General features: G+C 45.8%; 1 protein-coding gene across 13 annotated transcripts in view; it reads left to right on the top strand.

The window, feature by feature from the left end:
• Positions 1–4112: 4112 nt before the first annotated feature.
• Positions 4113–19539, top strand: part of PHF20L1 (PHD finger protein 20 like 1) — a 76679-nt gene continuing 61252 nt past the window's right edge. For 5 of the 13 annotated variants that reach the window (XR_014789976.1, XM_084848760.1, XM_084848754.1 and 2 more), the window contains exons 1-4: positions 4208–4391; positions 6455–6568; positions 16970–17141; positions 18626–18710. Coding sequence is in view for 12 of the 13 variants with exons in the window: in XM_084848760.1 (XP_084704886.1) it covers positions 6486–6568; positions 16970–17141; positions 18626–18710 (340 nt within the window). In the remaining variant the exon portion in view is untranslated. The other 8 variants (XM_084848755.1, XM_084848758.1, XM_084848762.1 and 5 more) reach the window with 6 other exon arrangements.

Below are 19539 nucleotides of genomic sequence, written 5' to 3'. Positions count from 1 at the left end.
AGAAGAGGCACACGAGCATCCATTCCAGACTCGGGTTCGCCCTCAAAAGAGTTCAGTCACTTGAATGGCGTGTGTTGTGGCAGTTGCCACGGGATGGATTGGGAACCTGCACCTATCTAAACCTGCCCAGGTCCTAAGATCAGCCACAGAGGCCTTGGTCAGATGCCCGCTGCTAAGATGTATCAGGTTGCCGGGTACAAGAGATCGGGCCTTTTCTGTGGCGGACCCGTCTTTGTAGAATACCCTACCATGGCGTCTGCATAGGGCTCCCTCCCTGACTGTTTTTAAACAGGCACTAAAGCAGAGGTCTGCTAGGGAAAGTGGAAGGCAAAAGGAAGAGGGGCCGACCAAGGGCAAGGTGGATGGATGATATTCTGGAGGTGACGGACTCGACCTTGGGGGAGCTGGGGGTGGTGACGGCTGACAGGAAGCTCTGGCGTGGGCTGGTCCATGAAGTCACGAAGAGTCGGAAGCGACTGAACGAATGAACAACAAAACAAAGCAGGGGTGCAATGCAGGGTAAGGGATGGGAAGAAACACCCACCCACCCGGCTCTCCTCAGGCCACTTGACATCAGGTGAGCATCACCATGCCCACCTGAAGTCATTTGCTCCCTGGTTGAAGCACTAGGCGGATCCTCCACCCGATGCTTGAGCCAGGCTTTGCTGTGTGCAGGCTTCCCGCCAGGGCCATGCACAGTGATGCTAAGCTGGCCAAGTCCCCTGTGCTCTGCCCTGCCCAGGCTTCCCCCACCCCACTCCATTTCCACTGGGGAGGAGGCGGGGGTGAATCCCAGCTGACTGAGTCCCTGGCGCTCCTCCTCCATGCAAGACTTCCTTGATTGGGAACGCCCGTGCGCAGCAAGGAAAACAGGAATCCCTGCTGCTATGCATCCAGGGCGGGGGTGGGGTGGCTACTGTGGCTTATTGTTTTGAACCTTGGCAGACAGATTTAGAACAGCAGACTCGCTCAAGGTGACCCTTCTTCTTGCAAAACCTGCACTGAGCATCCTTGAATCTGCACAGAGAGTGCTGATGTGGTCCTCCACACCCTGAGCAGGAATAGGTAAGCCAGGGCCTATCTGCAGATTTTATGGAGGATGCATTTCTTATGTTCTGTTGACTTTGCTGCCCAGAATTCTCAGCCTGCTTGCTCCGGATGGCATTTACATCACCTGTTTTTCTTGACCCCCGGCCATCGGGCCTTCCAGTGTGCAGCAGAGGATTCTGATGAGGACGAGGCACAGGCTGCTTCCTCAGGGGTAGGACAATCAGTGTCTTATTCAGGGCCCTGCTGACCAGAGGACACAACTCTGCCATCAAACTTTGGTTCAGAGGATGAGTTACCAGCAGAACCTTCATCTCCCCAGCCTTGCAGAAGTCTCAGGCTACAAAATCAGGCAAGGGCCCTTGAACAATCCAGCCAGCACCTCTTGGAGGGGCAGAGCTGATCACACTATAGGTCTTGTCAGCCTACATATGGCTTCAGTTGGCTTAAGCTACCTGCAGAGGCAACATCGCCCTATTGTCCTAAGTGCAGAGAGTTTCAGCTAGCAGGACCCACTTGGAGCTATTGAGGGTCCTACTTTCTTCCTGCCTTGAACTTACTACCAGCTTCCCACTTGAGCTTCAAGAGACTCCAGAATGGGATACTGTTATTTCTGATCTGTAATTGGAGATTCCTGTAATTGGAGAGCAGTGATTCCTCTCGTCATCTCCTCCCCAGCCCCACAGACATATGGCCACCGTACTTAGACCTAGAACATAAGAAGAGCCATGCTGGATCAGACCCAGGGTCCAGCTGGTCCTGCATTCTGTTCATTCAGTGGTCAACCAGCTGCCCACAGAAAACCCACAAGCAGGACATGAGCACAACAGCACTCTCCCACCCATGTTCCCCAGCAAGTGGTATACATACGCATACTGCCTCTGATACTGGATGTAGCATAGAGCCATCCGGACTAGTAGCCATTCATAGCCTTCTCCTCCAGGAATTTGTCCAATCACCTTCAGAAGAAGAAAATTTAGTATATTTATATAAGGTTCCCAGGCCTTATTTTTGACAACTTGCTATAAAGCAAATAAATCAACCTAAATAAATTCCACAAAAATTATACAAGCATAGCTACCGAAAGCCCCTTGGAGGTAATCTAGTCCAACCTCCTGCTCAATGCATGAACTGCAATGCAGGATGCAGCTACAGCATGCTGACAGATGGCTGATCGGCCTGTTTAAATACCTCTAGAAAAGGAGAGCTTACTACTAGGGCTGTGCACCACTTTGGCCTGAAGCGGAGCCTGAACTCCAAGCTGAAGCGGGGTGCTCTGGGTGAGGCAGAGGGGGTATGAAGTAGCTCGAAGTGGGTAGGGTTGGTCCGAAGCGCTTTGGCACGCTTCAGAGCGATCCGTCAAGTCCAGCTGTGCCAAGCCCCCAGCTCCTTACCTGGGGCCTCAGGATGCGCACTGGCACCCGTCTTCTTGTTCCCGGGAAATACTCCCTGTATTTCCGGAAATAGACAGTGGCTGTGCAAATGGCAGCCGTCAAGCAGCAACATTAATGTAGCGTACTTGACAGCTTGATGGCCGCCATTTTCACAGGATGGGGGCAACAAGCCCCTCTACTGGTGGAGAGGAGTCCTGCTGGTGGTGTAGGGGCATGTGTACTCTGGAGCTAGAGTCATGCATTGAGAAAGCTCTGCAGGCATAATCTACCATCAGTGGTGACTGGCATTAGGGCTTTGAAATGGGGCATTCCAGGGCAGCTTTGGATCTACTGGATCCAAAACCCTTCTAGTTCCCAGAGGGGCCCCAGAGTTGGGCCTCTCGACAATGCCAGCATGGAGCTGGAGGGGTTGGGGGGAGGTTAAAAAATCTGCTAATTGCTCCGAAGAAACCCAAGGTAAGCCCCCTACTCAGCTTAGGAAGTGGCACAGGATCTGCCACCCCACCCCCCCATACACACACTTTAGGACTGCACTGTAAGTCTGTTTAGGATTGCAGACCAACTATGGAGTCAGTCCTATTAAACTCATGGAGGCACTTTCCCAGCTAAATATGTATACACTGGTTTTGTAAGTCTTGGTGATTTTAGTGGAATTTACTTGTAAGGAAGGTTGCAGTTCTGTTCACACTTGTGCGTTGTAAACTATTGTGCTGAATCAATGGGTCTTAGCTCTGAACAAATGCAATCCTATATATGTCTACTCAAAAGTAAGTCTCATTAAGTTCGATAGGCCTCATGTCCAGGTATAGGACTGTAGCCAGAGAATCAGGTTTGTGTTTAGGATTGCAAACTTCCTCTAAAATTCAGGAGGTTTAGAGCAATTCTGTGGGCATTCCGACAGAAAAAAGTCCTACGACTTCCAGCATTCCGCCAACCAGCATGGTCTTTTTTCTGTCCAAACATCCACAGGATGGCGCCCTTACAGTGCAATCCCATACGGATCTACTCAGAGGTAAATCCCGCTGGTTTCAGCGGGACTTACTGTCAGGCAAGTGTTGCAGCTTAGAGCCTTTAACATGCGGTGCTGCTTCTTTTTCTTTTAGGCTTAGACCATGCCCAACTTCAAAAAGTAGGAAGGAAGAAAAGGGATCGGACGCTCCGAGCCTTCCAAAATTCTACACCCCGCTCCTACGCAAAACTCGCTTGCAAGCGCCGTCCGCAGCGCTGGAACGCGACCTCACGCATTCGCGGAACCCACGCCATAGGGGATGAAAGCAGAGCCACAAACGCAGAACCCTCACGTCCGGTTACGTGAGCTGAGCAGCAGCAGCAGCGTAATTCAGAAGTGGGGAAGCCGCTCTACCCACTTAGCCCCCCACCCCACTATGTTGCCCTGACCTATTTCTTTGCACAGACTCTCCCCCTCCCCTAAAGTGTTTTTTTTTTTGTTTTTGTTTTTAATACCATGTTTCTTTGCCTTAGTTTGCCCCGCACGTTCCATCGGGAGCCGGAAGTGCTAATACTAGCTTCACCGCATCGGTGACTCCCTTTGGCCCACTCCTCCCCGTCCCTCCGGCGGCTCCATTTCTGCGCGTGCGCCGCTCCCACCACCCGTTAGCGATCGGCGGGCGGCGGCGGCGGCGTTTTCTCTCCCCCTCCCCTTGTCACGTGACGAGGGAAGGAGCCGAACGAGAAAAGGAAGATGGCGGCGCCGGGGCCGGCTTCGCCTGCGCGGAGGCGAGCGTCGCGGGGAAGTGACGGCAGGTGTCGGCGCTGGGTCGCGAGAGGCGGGGCCGGGAGGGGACGGCGATGGGGCTCGCCGAGGAGGAGGAAGGGGGGCGAAGGCGGCGCCGCGGCTGCTGCTGACGGCCTTCCCCGGTGGAGCGAGCGGGGCCCCGTCCCCGCCCTGCCCCGACAAGGCCCGGGCGGGGCTGGTAGCAGCGGCGGCGGGTAAGGAAGGGCCGGGGCCGGCCGCCCCGCAGGCGGGCAGGCCTCGCTGCTGCCGGCTCCGGGACCGCGTTCCTGCGGCCTCGGGGCTGCTCCGCCTCTCCCGGGCACCCCGCCTGCCCTCCGCTCCCCGTCGCTGCGGGGCCTTTCCCGCGGGGGGCGGAGGCCTGCGCCCAGCTGCCCGCGGCCCCTCTCCCCAGTCGGACCCCAGGCGGGCGGGGGAGCCGCGGGGGCGCCCGCGCGACGGGAGTGGTCGTGGCCGAAGAGGGGCGGGAGAGTCGCGGAAGCGGGGCCGCCCTTCCACAGGGGTGCGCGTATCTCGCCGGACTAGGAAAGAGCTGAAAGGGGTATTTCTGAGCGAGCGAATCCGCCGAACTGTTGGCGTGTCAGTGACAGGTGGAACAGCTCCGAAACGGGGGAAGTATCCAAGGGGGTTTCCCCCCGGAAGGGGAAAGGGTTCCCCCCCCAAATGAAAGAGAGAGGGTTTAATTTTGCATTGTTATACTTCATGAATGGCCCCTAAAGAGAGCTTGTGGCGGCAGAGGACCCCTTCTAACTGAGAAGAGTTATTTTTGCCCCAGTGCACCCTTGCAGAAAAGCTTGATGTTGTGCTGGATTATATATGGGTTGCATTGTATAGGGTCCTTTCCTCCAGTAATACAGGTTGAGGATTTAAGGCTGGGTCTTCGGGATGTTTTTGTACAAATGTGTCAGGCCCAGGCAAGACTGGTAAAAATGCTATGCCTAATCTGGAACGGAGTTGGAATCTTTTTTCGAGTTCCTAGGGGAAGGGCCATAGCTCAGAGGTAGGGCAAATGCTTTGCATGCAGAAGATCCAGGTGGGGAAAGAGGGGAAGACTCCTGCATGATACCCTGCAGAGCTGCAGGGAGTCAGCATAGAGCAGCCTTCCCCACCCTGGTGCCCTCCAAATGCTTTGGACTTCAACTCCCATCAGCCCAGACTGCATGGCTAATAAGAATCCTGGGAGTTGTAGTCCAAAACACCTGGAGGGCACCAGATTGGGGAAGGCTGGTGTAGACCGTACTGAGCTAAATAGACCAGTGGTCTGACTTGGTCTAAGGAAGCTTCCTTGGTTTCTTGTGGTCTTTGGAAACCTTTTCCCATAGTATCGTGGGGTATGGAGATTGTTTTCTCCCATATATTCTGCATGCCAAGACTAATGCATTCTAATGCAGAATGAAGTTTGCCCTCCTCTACCGAAAAACTGGGTTCGGATTACCTTTTTCCCAGTAAAGTCTGAAATGATGAAGTCCCAGGTAAAGATGGGGATGAAATCCTGATGTTGAGAGGTCCCCGGCATCCAAATTCAAACTGGATCTCTTCCTCTAGGATCTAGAGGAGAGAAGGATACCTCTCTTGTTTCTGAGGTATTCAACTTGTCATCGACACATCAACAGTTCAATGAAATGTCTTTTTCAGAGATACACATTTCATTTTTTTCCTAGTCTGGCAAGATATGTCAACCTTCAGCCATAGGATCTCTTTCTGTGTCAATCTAGTTTAGAGTATATGGGATGTATATACAATAGAAAGTGTAGGAGAACTCTATCTCAGTATGGGAGTGTGTTGCCTGCCTAAGCAGGCATGATTTGTGTTGTGTATTCGTTTTCTGTTTCGATACAAAGCTTGCTTTAGTTTAGAATTCAGTGTGTTGACTCATATGTGAATTCAAACATTCATTCCTTTATTTAAAAGATTTATGTAGCACCTGCGGTTGGAAATACTTCAGTTACCATGGTGGGATTACCACATTGATAACCATCAGTGTTCAGGAACTCATCAGAGCTATATTACTTAGATTGAGGCTGCGGTCTTCACGTCAACCCATTTGCCTGGGTGTAATCCCCATTTAATTCAATGAGACTTCTGAGTAAACATGCATAGGATTTTGCTCTTGGATTTTAATGATTTCTTTATCTGTCTCAAGTCCTCGAAAAGCTAAAGTTTGGCTGCAACCCTCTCCTTTCTCAGATTAAAAGAAATGCAGGACTATCGCCTTAAAAGTTTCATCTGTGGCAATAAAGCCTCTTCTTCCTTTTTACAGCTAAGAAGAGAGAGGAATTGAAACTTTCAAGATGAGCAGAAAGCCTCCAAATCGTCCTGGGATAACTTTTGAAATAGGTGCTCGTTTGGAAGCACTGGATTACCTACAAAAATGGTATGTCAATGGCTGGTTTAGGTCAGATATGATTTCATACACAATGCATGGCAGCCGTAATTTAAATTTGTATTCAGATTTTCATGTATTTTCACTCTTGCCCATAAACCAGCTTGAGACAAGGTAATTTCTTCTGAAAGACACATTAATAGTGAAATCCTATACATGTTGACTAAGAAGCAAGTCCCACTGAGTTCAGTGGGGTTTACTTCCAGCTAAGAGGGTATAGGATTGCAGCCTAAGGTAATGGAAAGATTTGGCCAAAAGACCTTGAGCAGAAAATAACTTTTATAGCTTAAAAAAAAAATGCAGCTTTACATGTCTGTTGATTGTGTTTTAAGTGCATTGATGGATTCAGGTGCCACATGAATATTATTTATCTTCCCTGTGGGTATTCCATTAATAGCCTTACAGGAAATAGCCCTTTTATACCAAGGCACTGTACAGAATAAAGAGTTTTTTGGATATGGTAGAGGACATTTGATAGGCTTATATCTGGGATCACTGGGCTGATAGATGAAGAGATATTAAAGTTGCAGTGAAGGGTGCAGGTTGGAAGGCATAAGGCTCCTGTTGAAGATGACCTGGAGGCTTCAACTAGTGAATAATGATGTCATCTGCCTTCTAATGAATATTGGGAGGTTTGAGCATAGCCCTCCACAGCCTGGGACTCTCACCTCTGAGATTGTTTCCCTATTTGAGCCTTCCCCAACCTGAATTCTTCCAGATATTTTGAAATGTAGCTCCCATCATCCTTAACTTGGCCATGCTGGCTGGCACTGATGAGAGTTATACTCTAAAACATCTGGAGGGGAAGGCTGCCCTTTATCAATCCCTTGTACCAACTGCACTCTTCAGGTCAGGTCCTGCTTCACTATGTGAAACGAGGTTAACCACTGAGACATAGGACCTTTGAAGTGGTGAGATGTCTTCCTCCCTGTTAAGAAAGGTGGCAAAACTTGCCTTTTCATTTAGCATTTGTATAATAGGCTTGTTTGGTTAACTAGGCTAGCGTTAGGCTAGTTTGGTTAACAAATTGGTTTTATTTGGTATTTAGTTGTCATATATTTTAGTTGTCTTGTGATTCTGCATTAGAGACTGTGGTAAACTGTTGTTAGCTGCTTTGAGTGCATGTCCATGCAGTATAATTACTCGTTTCAATAAGGGTGTGTGTGCAAATTGATCTCCTTCGATGATGCCTCATCTTCCACCACCATCCTCCCCTTACTGAGTTCACACAAAAGAGACAACAATTACATTTTGCCACTTATCTGTAGTAGTCTAGTAGGTCAGAAATGACGATTTGACAGGTAGCATGACAAAAACCCATGGATATCTTCTAGTCTTCATGTCGCAAGGTAAAGTGGTTGACCTCTGGGATCTCCCTTCTGATTATATTCAGAACTCAGTGGTGCTGGGGGGAGCAATCCTATGGCCCCTAGACAGCATCTGGGGGTCCGTAGGATACTTCCAATTCCTGGATCCGAGATTGGAGACAGCTCTCAGACCTTAGACCCAGGAATCCATGCTCGTCTCCTCGCAGCTGGCAAAAGTGACTTCGTTGAGGAGGTAAAGGGGATTCTGGTGGGCAGGGAGGGGACTGGAGAGGCTGACTTACACAGTATCCCAAGGCCTCTCCAGTCTTCTTCCCTCCCTCTCTGAGACCCACAGCTAGATGGGCAAAAAAGCCCGTCTAGCTGAAGTGCAGAGTGGGAAGCATGGTGGAGGTAAGAATTGCCTTCGCTGCTTCTCCTGCTCCACATTGGATACTCATAAGCCTCTGAGTTTGGGGGCTTACGAACATCAAGGGTGTAATTGATAGGATTGTGCCCTAAATTATCACTGCAAATTCCATACCAGCTCTGGCAGGACTGAACCTTTAATTTTACCATGGGGATACTGTCATTTTTTTTTTTCAACCATCATGCTGATGGCAGAGAGGCTGATATCATATGTGAGAATTCCCAAATCAGTTGATTTGTATCTTGCTGTCGTTAAATATGGGAAACAGAAAAAAGCAAGTTCTTATTACCAAGATGACACATTTCTGACAGTATATAGCTCCCCGATTTACTGAAGAAAATTACCTTTCATTGGGGAAGGATGATGATGCCCTAAACAGGGATGTGTGGAACAACATTGGTTGTTTTGCACCCTTGGATTTTTTTTTTCATTTGTAAAATATTAGTTGTAGGTTCCTGATACAGAAACATCAGGGTCTGAGTGCTTGTATGTGTTCTTCCTGGTATAGGTCATAGTAATTGTGAAATGGCATGGCCTAGTGATGATAGTATAAGTAATAAGTTATAAAGGGTGGTTACACTATTTCACTTAAAACGTAAATTGAGTCAAATTCAAAACCTTGCTTTACAAGAAGATAAGACATGGAATATAATCCCATTTAGGTCAACATCAGGATAAACTTTTGTACTACATCTTATACTTATTAGGATTTTCATCCTGCTTTCCATCTTTGATGCTCAAGGCAGCTGTAGACGTGAAGCCCATTTCTTAATTGTACTTCGTATTAGTAAATGGTTCATCAGAGGCCCCGCTATCTGAACTTGCATAAGTGGAGCCTGGGGAGATGTCCTTTATAATGCTTCTGCTGTTGAGCACTCTCCTCAGAGAAGCTTGCCTGGTTCCCACCTTCATTTTTTTGCAGAAATCAAAGAGTTTCAATTGCCTGGGCTTTCCACCATCTGCTCCCATCAGTAGTTCATGCCCTGGTCTCCTCTCGCCTAGTCTACTGTAATGTGCTCTATGTAGGGTTACCCTTGAAGATGGTTCAGACGCTGCAGCTGGTGCAGAATGCGATGGCTCACCTGATTAAAGGCAGCTTTAGGCGAGACCACATCACTCCAGTGCTGAAGGAGTTGCACTGGTTAGCAGTCGTTTTCCGGGCCCAATTCAAGGTGTTGGTATTGACCTTTAAAACCCTATATGGTTCCGGCCCAGTCTATCTTAAGGAGCACCTCCAGCAACACCAGTGATGCTGTTCAACAAGATCGGCTTCGAATGGCCTTCTGTCTGTCCCATCAGCCAGGACAGCTAGCTGACAGCTAGGCTGGTGGTGACTAGGGAGAGGGCCTTTTCAGTGGTGGCCCCCACTCTGTGGAATTCCCTCCATAGTGACTTCCGCCCTGCCCCTCTTTGATGAGCTTCCACTGGGCTTTGAAAACCTGGTTGTTCAGGGGGGCATTTTGGGTGGGTTAGGTTTTTTCGAGCAATGTTGTTTTGTTTAGTTGATTATGTAAATTTGTTGTATTTTGTGTTATTTGTATCGCATGCTGCCTAAAGTGGCCAGGTAACCGGCCAGATGGGTGGCAAATAAATAAATAAATAAATAAAGTAGTTTAGTTGGCTTTAGTTGCGTTATGCTTTTTGTTGGTTATTGGTTGAAGTTCATGCTTCAGTTTTATGCTGACTTTTAAAGAAATTTTTTCTATTCTAAATTGTACACTGCTCAGGAAGTCTTATACTGAAAAGTGATGATTTATAAACTTAAGCAATTCTACATGTGTTTAACCTTTTAAAATTGTGTGAATGTTGTAATTTCCTAAGCAGTTGTTTTACTTAACTTTAGCAAATTCTAATATGGCATTTGAGAAATAAAGTAGCATATTACACAGCTGCTTTTCCGTGGCAGAGACTTGTTTTAAGACAACCATAGACAAACAATGAAGATTTCCCTCTGTTTTAAGGCAGTGGTAGCGCACGTAATTTGCAAGTAGTGCATGAGGCATTTGTTCACAGTATATTATAATAGATGGTTAATCTATAGAATCTTGTTCCTCAAGTTGTGGGTCAGATCAGGCCCGCCAAGCTTCTTCAAGAGTCCTGCTAAGCCACTGCCTTTTCCTTTGCCATTGATCTGCGTTTTTCCATGCTTCTCCAGGCAGCCCAGTCTTGGCTGCCATAGGTAGTATCCAGTGTTAGTACTATGTAGGGTAGACCCATTGAGATGAATGAGACTTAAGTTAGTCATAACTACCTTAAGTCCTATTCATCTCAGTGGGTCTACTCTATGTAGGACTACAATGGATACTACCCCATGTTTTCTATTGCATGTGTGAACACATGGACCTGGTCTGCACATTGCACCTAACTACGGGTTAAGAAACCCATAGCTGGAGCAAGCAAGTGCACTGCCTCCCATGCTCTCGTCTCTTGTGCATTACATCTGGCTTTGTAAACGACCCAGGAACAACTCATTCCTCGGTTGTCGTGATGTGCGAACCTGGCACCTGGGTTGTTCAGGGTTAAAACATCCTGGAGTTTAAACCCAACAACAGCAGCCCAGGAATAGGTGTTCCTGGGTTGTTTACAAAGCTGGATGTACAACGGAAGCAACAAGTATGTGGGAGGCAGTGCATTTGCTTTCTCCCGCTGTACCCTGGCAATTCATATGTTGAACAACCCATGAATTGCTCTTATGTGTGAACCAGGTCATTGTCTAGAGCTGGAGTATTGGTAGCCTCCAGTGGCGGGAAGGAGGTGCATGGGACTGGTGACAGGCCAGTGCAATAGGTTGGGTTGTAAAGTGTTGCAGAACTGAAATGTGAAGTGTTGCAGGAGAGGTTATTGTGCTGAAGAGGTTAAGCAACCAGTTGGACACAGCCTGTTTGGGTGAATCATAGAATAGTAGGGTTGGAAGGGGCCTACAAGGCCATCGAATCCAACCCCCTGCTCAATGCAGGAATCCAAGTCAGAGCATCCCTGGCAGATGGCTGTCCAGCCTTGTCTTGAAGGCCTCCAGTGTGGGAGAGCCCAACACCTCCCTAGGTAACTGGTTCCATTGTCGTATTGCTCTAACAGTGAGGAAGTTTTTCCTGATGTTCAACCGGAATCTGGCTTCCTGTAACTTGAGCCCATTATTCCGTATCCTGCACTCTGGCATGATCAAGAAGAGATCCTGGCCTTCCTCTCTGTGACAACCTTTCAAATACTTGAAGAGTGCTATCATATCTCCCCTCAGTCTTCTCAAGGCTAAACGTGTCCAGTTCTTTCAGTCTCTCTTCATAGGGCTTTGTTTCCAGTCCCCTGATCATCTTTGTTGCCCTCCTCTGAACCCTCTCCAGTTTGTCTGCATCCTTCTTCAAGTGTGGTGCCCAGAACTGGACACAGTACTCCAGATGAGGCCTAACCAGTGCTAAGAAGAGGGGAACTTGTACTTCCCGGGATTTGGAAGCTATGCTTCTGTTAATGCAGCCCAAAAGAGCATTGGCCTTTTTTGCAGCCACATCACATTGTTTGCTCATGTTCAGCTTGTGATCGACAACACTTCCAAGATCCTTCTCGCTTGTAGTGTGGTTGAGCCACGTATCCCCCATCTTGTAACTGTGTATTTCCTAGGTGCAGAACTTGGCATTTATCCCTATTCAATGTCATTCTGTTGTTTTCTGCCCAGCGCTCCGGTCAGTCCAGATCACTTCGAATTTTGTTTCTGTCTTCCAAAGTATTAGCTATCCCACCCAATTTTGTGTCATCTGCAAATCTGATCAGCACTCCCTGCACCTCCTCCTCCAAGTCATTAATAAAAATGTTGAAGAGCACTGGGCCCAGGACTAAGCCCTGCAGTACCCCACTCGTTCCCTAGTTTGAGAAGGTCCCATTGATAAGCACCCTTTGAGTCCGATTCTGTAGCCAACTGTGGATCCACCGGATCGTTGTTTCATCTAGGCCACTTTGAGCTAGTTTGCTCATCAGGATATCATGGGGCACTTTGTCGAAAGCTTTGCTGAAGTCGAGGTATATGATGTCTACAGCATTCCCACGGTCTACAAGGGAGGTGACCTGATCAAAAAATGAGATCAGATTCGTCTGGCAGGACTTGTTTTTGACAAATCCATGAGAAAGGACTCATGATCATAATCAAAGAAATGTGGGCTGATCTCTAATGCTTTCCTGATGAAGCATCTTGTACATTTAGGATGGGTTTGTTCCCCTCGACTCTGCATATTTTATAGCTTGTATTTAATGTTTTAAGGCTTAAGGCCAGTATGGTCAGAAACTCTTTACATAGGTGAAGGTGGGTAACTAGCCCTGCAGTCCTTTTGGTAAGACTCCTTCCCATATTATGTCACAGCTTTGTGAGATTTATAGTGGAGTTGGTATTGAAAAGGTGCTTCTGCCCTGCCTGGTGAATGGGAAAGAGAAGAGTTTGCTTTGTAGCCATCTCAAACTTTTACTGTGTGCAAAGGGCCAGCAAAAAGACATTGCTTCGATGTTGCTACAGAATAAAAATCCAAGTGTTATTCTCTACACTGGACATGTTAATAGAAATAGGAAACAGTTACCCTTGTCTTATTTGGCTGCCAGCATGTTCATTTATTCCATTATAATCCACTTACAGAAAAAAGAAGAGAGAGAGAGCGTGAGCTGTGCAACAATTGAACTGAAATTGTTTCATTTATATAAACTCATTTCATTGTTTTAAAAAAGTATGTTGCTTCCATAAAATCTGTGGCGTTGTCAAATCTCAAGCGCATCAAAGATCTGAGCAGTAGAGCAGTCACTGAGGACGTGTCTTATGTGCACCATCATTGACTTCTGAGGACACCATGTAGAAATTTAGACTGGAGCAGCAGTTAACATAGTTACACAGGTTGAAAGTGTGGTTTACTCAGTTTATTTATAGACGTGCTCCATAAGCTCTTCCATTATGAAAATCATAATTTGGGTTTATATCTGTGCTCCCACTTTATATATAGATATGCCAGACTACTCTCAGATTTTTGGCAAAATCGTGACTTGTGAATAACCGCAGGTGCATAGATCTGTCTCCCCCACCCCCAACCCTGCCACCCAATTTCTCATCACAGAAATACTTCGCAGAAACGTCACTGTGAGCAAAAGCTATGGGAAGCAAGCAATTAATGTATGGTTACTCAGTCGAACCTTGTTCTCTGCTCAGTCCAAAATTATCGCCATTAAGTTACATTGACAGAGAGACTGTATAGCAAGGCTCATGGATGCATAAACAAAGTCGCTTGATGTTCTCCCCTTGTGAAAGGAATGGGCTTTCCATAGGCATCTGGCCACTGTGGGGACAGAGTGCTGGACTAGATAGGCTTCCAGTCTGTCCCAGCACTGCTCTTGTGTTCTGAAAATGATTTACACATGCTAGGAGGGTGGTTGTGAGAATGAAAGAGGGTGAGAATTCTGTACATGAATGATTGATTCACTGTTTGTAGAACTTAAAGGCAGCGCTGAAACGTTTGATAGCCTCCTAGTATAAAGACTAGGCTTGTAAATAGCTACTTACTCGCTTGCTTACAGTCAGTAGGATTCAGCTCTGAATAGCCATGCAGAGAAGTGTTTGAAAACCAGAACAGAATTTTAATACCCTTTTAGGCCATACAAGACTAACATAGGGTGCTTTCTGTGGACAAATCCTGGCACGTACTTTTTTGTTTAAAAAGTCATCTTGGTTACTTTTTCTGTATAACTTGCTAGTGCAGAAATATTTTGAGTATAGCATATATATGCCTTAGATACAATATACATTAGGGAGTGTTGGTGGATAGAAACCTCATGAGGCTGACCATTTTCATCTTTTGTGTCCCGCTGCTCTGAGCCTGTTGATGGATAGTATCAAGGAGTTGAGCATATGTGTGATTTGAGGGAGGATTGACAATTTGTAGCTTCTCAGATGAGAGATGAGGAAGGAACTGAGAAGGGAGACCCAGGTGAGAGACCTTCCTGCTATCTTCTTAGAGTGGAATAGCGAACGATTTGGTCTTTTATGTACTGTATTTTATTTCTGTATTGTGGTGCTGTCCTGTACATGTTTACTCAGAAGTAAGTCCCACTGATGTCAGTGGTGCTTACTCCCAAGCATATGTGTAGGATTTCAGCCTTTGGCTTTATTTTCTCTCCTGATGAGTTTTTATCTGATAGTTTAGTTATATTGCTATTTATAGATATGTATTGATATTTTTAATACGTTATTCTTGTAATTGTATTTTTAACATTTTCTATTGCTGCTGTTCGCTGATTGTGCCCAAAGTGGTTTACAATCTTGTGGAAAAGTAGCATACAAATAAATGAATATAAATAACTGAGCAATTGACCCGCTGATTCATGTTGAAAAGGGTGCTAACGTCTGTCATATGAAAGTGCATTGACCTAACCCAGTTCTGAGTATGTAGTAGCTGTCACAGTATTAGGATTGGGTCATTTATGGTATTCTGGAATTAATGGAGCTTTGCACACATTTGTCTGATATTCTTATAAACAAAAATTAGAGATTTGCACTTGCTACTTCTAATATCAGTACTGCTTTCAGTCAGATGTTGACTGCAATTGTCAAAGCTTCTTTTTCTTAATAAGTGACTTCAGAGCTGACAACAGTCTTTAGTTCTGCAGGTGTAATGAGGAATGAGAAAGGAAATTACCCAAATGTATGGATGTTTCAAAACCCATAGCTTTGGCTATTGGGTGGCATAGAAATGTAATAAATAAATAACGTAACATAACATAACATAGCATAAAAGCTTGTCTAGAAACACTTTATTGTGTCAGTGTTAAATGTTGAAATCACAATTTGCTCTTGCACATCTTTCCAGAACAGGATCTGAGTAACACTTGTCAATATGCAACTTCAGAGGTGTTTTACAGAAATATTAGCATATCCTTGTGTAATTCTAAATGTCTGCATAGATAAAACAAAGGCAATTCTTGCATCATTTCAAAAGATAGACTGGGGGCTTGTTCACACATGGATGTACATCTGTCAACTTTTTTCTTTTCATTACTGCACTCCTGGAGATCGTTAGCTGAATATTTAAACTCATTCCATTGAAAAGCAATAGCTCGCATCCTAAAATAAGTTAAGGAAGTTTGCAGATGGAAGGTTTCTCATGCCCTGCTCCCCTGATAGTCATCCCTGAACAAGGTGGGATGGGGTGTAGGGAACTGCTCTCGGAGGGTGGGGTAATCACCCAAACTTGGCCAGAGCCACCTGATTTTGGGAGATCCCCCTCCATTAGCAGTCTGTTGTGCCATATCCTGCATTGTTCAGGAAAAACCCCTGACTTTTGGGGAGAGCTTTTGACCAAGTGCAAGTATGAAACTTTTCTTCTGTGTAAACGTAACTTATTTTAGGATCCAAGCCAAAGTATTGAGGTGATATGGAAGTTCTGTCTCTGGCAGTAGATTTGCATCACTTGATGCAGCCATCAAATGGTGTGTGTACATGTCTGGTTTTTCTGTCACGATAAAAGTATTTTATTTTATATAACCACATGTGACTAATGCTACTGCTGTTAATCCATTGAACCCATGTCTGCCTAAAATGTTAGCACCTGCTAGACAGCATTTTTGTTCAGCGAGGCTATTCTTCCACAGCATAGCTGCAACATGCCTGCTTCCATCATATACCAAATGTTTTATTGTATGGCCCTCTACTCTAGGTATTGGTTGGAACATATATACCTGAGCTTGTATGTAAATCAGATTTGTGCCTACATAGCTATCTTCATGCTGCCCCTTTCCGTCTTGGCATGCCACAATTAAAGACTTCCTGTGTTAATTTATCATAGTTTCCTGTTGCATCTAAACCAGGAGGCTATGGTTACCAGGTTTGGAATAAACGTCAGACTGTGGTTCCAGATTCTGGCTTGTTCCAAACCTGGTAACCATTGCTTCCTGGTGTAGACACAATAGGAAGCAATGATAAATGAGCACTGGAAGTTTTAAGCTGTAGCACACAGAAGAGGGAAGAGGTGGCACAAGGACAGTGTACAGGGTCACGGCTCATTTACATCTCTGCTTAATAAGCTGAGGTATGTACTTCCCAGCTGAGCTGTTGTGTCACTTTCCTACTGTAGGAACTCTTACTGTACATCTCTTGTTCATGTCATATCCATTTGTGACTAAGGGTATAAACCCGTACAGAGTTGGGATTGGGCTGCACATATCTCACTGTCATTCTTAGCAGTGTGTTACACTTACTCTGGCTATGTTCACACTTAATTTAGTTGGATGGTATTTTGGGGGAGGAGACCACAAAAGGGGGCTGATAGGCTGTATCTGGCATGTGAAATTTTAGAGAGCCCACAAGTCTAGCTAATGAGTGTTCTGCAAGTGACATTTACACCTGTGACTCAACAGTGTTTGTTACCACTCATGGAAGCACAAAACATGTTCAGAATATTTAGTTGCCATCAGTGTTTGTGGAGCACATGAGTTGGGGCAACTGATTGTGTTGCCCCAACTCATCCACCTAGGATGTTTGATGATAACTTCCTGTCTAAATAACCAAGGCTTAAACATGAACTACTTTAACGGTTCACGAGAAAACTACGAGTACAGCCAAATGGTATCCTTGGATCTTTCGCAAATCAAAATGTGGAGACCAACCTGTCAAAATAGCATCTTTTAATTTGTTTTCTGAAGGTATCCTTCCCGCATTGAGAAGATGGATTATGAAGAGGGGAAGATGCTTGTCCACTTTGAGCGCTGGAGTCATCGTTACGATGAATGGATTTACTGGGACAGCAATCGATTGCGCCCCCTTGAACGGCCATCGCTAAGGAAAGAGGGTCTAAAAGATGAAGATGAATTCATTGTAAGTATTTATCCCTTTATCCCCCCCCCCCCATCCCTTAGGAATGTTTTCTTCTGGAAGTCTTGAGTCATAATCTCTCATCAGCTTTTGATACCATTGTATTCTCCTGGATCAGCTCCGTGGGATGGGTATTAGAGACACTGTGTTACAGTGGTTCCGATCCTACCTGTGGGTCCTATTTCCGAAAGTAACATTGGGTAATGCTTCCTCAGCCCCTTGGCAATTGGGCTGTGGGGTTCCGACTGGTGCCATCTTGTCTCCAATGTTGTTTAACATCTGTATGAAGCCACTGGGAGTGGTCATTAGAGGATTTGAAGCCAGGTGCCATCAGTACACTGATGACACACAGCTCTGTCTCCCTGTGACATATGAATCAGGAGAGACTGTGCAAGTCCTGGGTCAGTGCCTAGATGCAGTAGTGGGCTAGATGAGGGCCAATAAACTGAAACTGAATCTTGGCAAGACAGAAGCCTTGTGGGTGAGTGGTTCCCGAGTCCGGGAGATAGGCTCATTGCCTGTTCTGGATGGGGTTGCACTCCATCTGAAAGATCAGGTCCATGGTCCGGGGGTAATCCTACATCCATCACTGTCACTGGAGGCCCAAGTGGCCATGGCAGCTCAGAGTGTCTTTTACCAGCTTTGGCTGGTTCATCACCTGTGGCCTCTCCTAGACGGGGATAGCTTGGCCAACGTGGCACAGGTATTGGTAACCTCAAGACTGGTTTACTGCAATGCACTCTATGTGGGGCTGCTTGTAAGGCTGCTCCGGAAGCTGGAGCGAGTGCAGAATTGCAGCAGCTCTGCTGTTGTTGGGAGCTGTTGCTTTTGAGCATATAACTCTTTGCTGAGAGAACTGCACTGGCTGCCCATTCACTACCGGGCCAGATTTAAGGTTTTGGTACTAGTGTACAAAGCCCTAAACAACTTGGGACCAGGACAACAGAGAGAGCTCCTTCTCCCTTACCAACCTTCCTGGTCACCGAGTCATCAGAAGGCTTGCTCCTGGTGGTTCCACGTGGACCTATGGCCCAGATGGAGTCTATCCAGAGAAGAGTCTTCAGTGTGGTGGCCCCCTTCCTGTGGAACTCCTTGCCCCTGGAAGTCAGGCAGGTGCCAACACTGTATTGTTTCTGGCACTTCCTGAAAACAGTTCTGTTCCAGGAAATATATCTTAAATGACCAGCCATGGTTTTTATTGGCATTCTGTTTTTAATAATTTTAATACGTTTTTAAAATCTTTTATCTTTTTTGCTATTGTACCTCTTATGTTCACCACTTGGGAATCTGCTTTAGATGAGAAATGGTATACAAATGTTGTAAACAAATAATCATAAAGACTCATGGAAGCCAAATCCATAGAAATAAACAGATCTTATTTCCACATAATGGTGTGGAAATGTTGAAGGTTAGTCCCTAGTATACTGCCATTGAATACATTTTCAGACGTGTTAGCTAATATATTCTTAAACCTCCTCTTAAAACAGGATTTTAAACCTGGAGAAGAGGTTCTAGCTCGTTGGACAGATTGTCGATACTATCCTGCAAAAATTGAAGCAATTAACAAAGAAGGTATGTATAACTCAGGAAAATAAGACCTGTCCTGCTGGGTCAACCTGAGGGTTGAACTAGTCTAGTGTTTTTTTCCAGTAGCAGCCAGATAAGTTTCTCAGATAAGCTTCTCTTATAATCAGGGCATGAAGGCCACAACTTCCCCTATTTTTCCCCAGCACCTGGTACTTGGAGGTAGACTGCCTCTAAATATGGAGTTTCCATTTAATTATCCTAACTCCTGTTGATAGGTCCATCCTCTGTGAATTTTTCTAATCATTATTTAAAGCCATCTGATTGAGTGACCATAAGTTAAGCAACTGAGACATGCACACCCTTTTGCCCAACTTTTAAGTGTTCTGTATTGTGCACAAATGTAGCTGTAGCTCTTCACAAATGCAAGTGCTTTGCTGAGTTTTAAATAAGAGTCACTGTCTTCAGTGCACAGTGGGAGGCCTTATTTTATTTTTCAGGTACATGTGCTGTTCTCTCACTAGGTCTGAAAGGGGAGAATGGCTTTTTAGGTAATCCTTACACCCTTTGAGGAAAGTGGCTGTTCTCAGATGCTGCCCCCTAGTCAAACTAATATTTGTACTTAAATGAATGTAAAATGCAAGTAATATGTGATGGCAGTCTGCAAATTTTATAAAGGTTTGGTTAATGTAGCTTGTCAGAAATATTCAAAGAAAACAAAAGCTGGATTTGTCACTGTCCTCAGGTGACAAACAAGTCTGCATCTTCAGAACCTGACAGCTGGTGTAGTGCAGTAGTAAGAGACTGATCTGTGAAGCAGGAAGTTGTCAGCTCAATCTCATCTCTCCTAGCTGCAATACTGAGCCAATGTGGTGTA

This window comes from Heloderma suspectum, chromosome 4, assembly GCF_057233095.1.
Source record: "Heloderma suspectum isolate Gila_16-S chromosome 4, 16-S_ref, whole genome shotgun sequence".
NCBI classification, from domain to species: domain Eukaryota; kingdom Metazoa; phylum Chordata; class Lepidosauria; order Squamata; family Helodermatidae; genus Heloderma; species Heloderma suspectum.
This window is presented reverse-complemented; position numbering and strand designations above follow the sequence as displayed.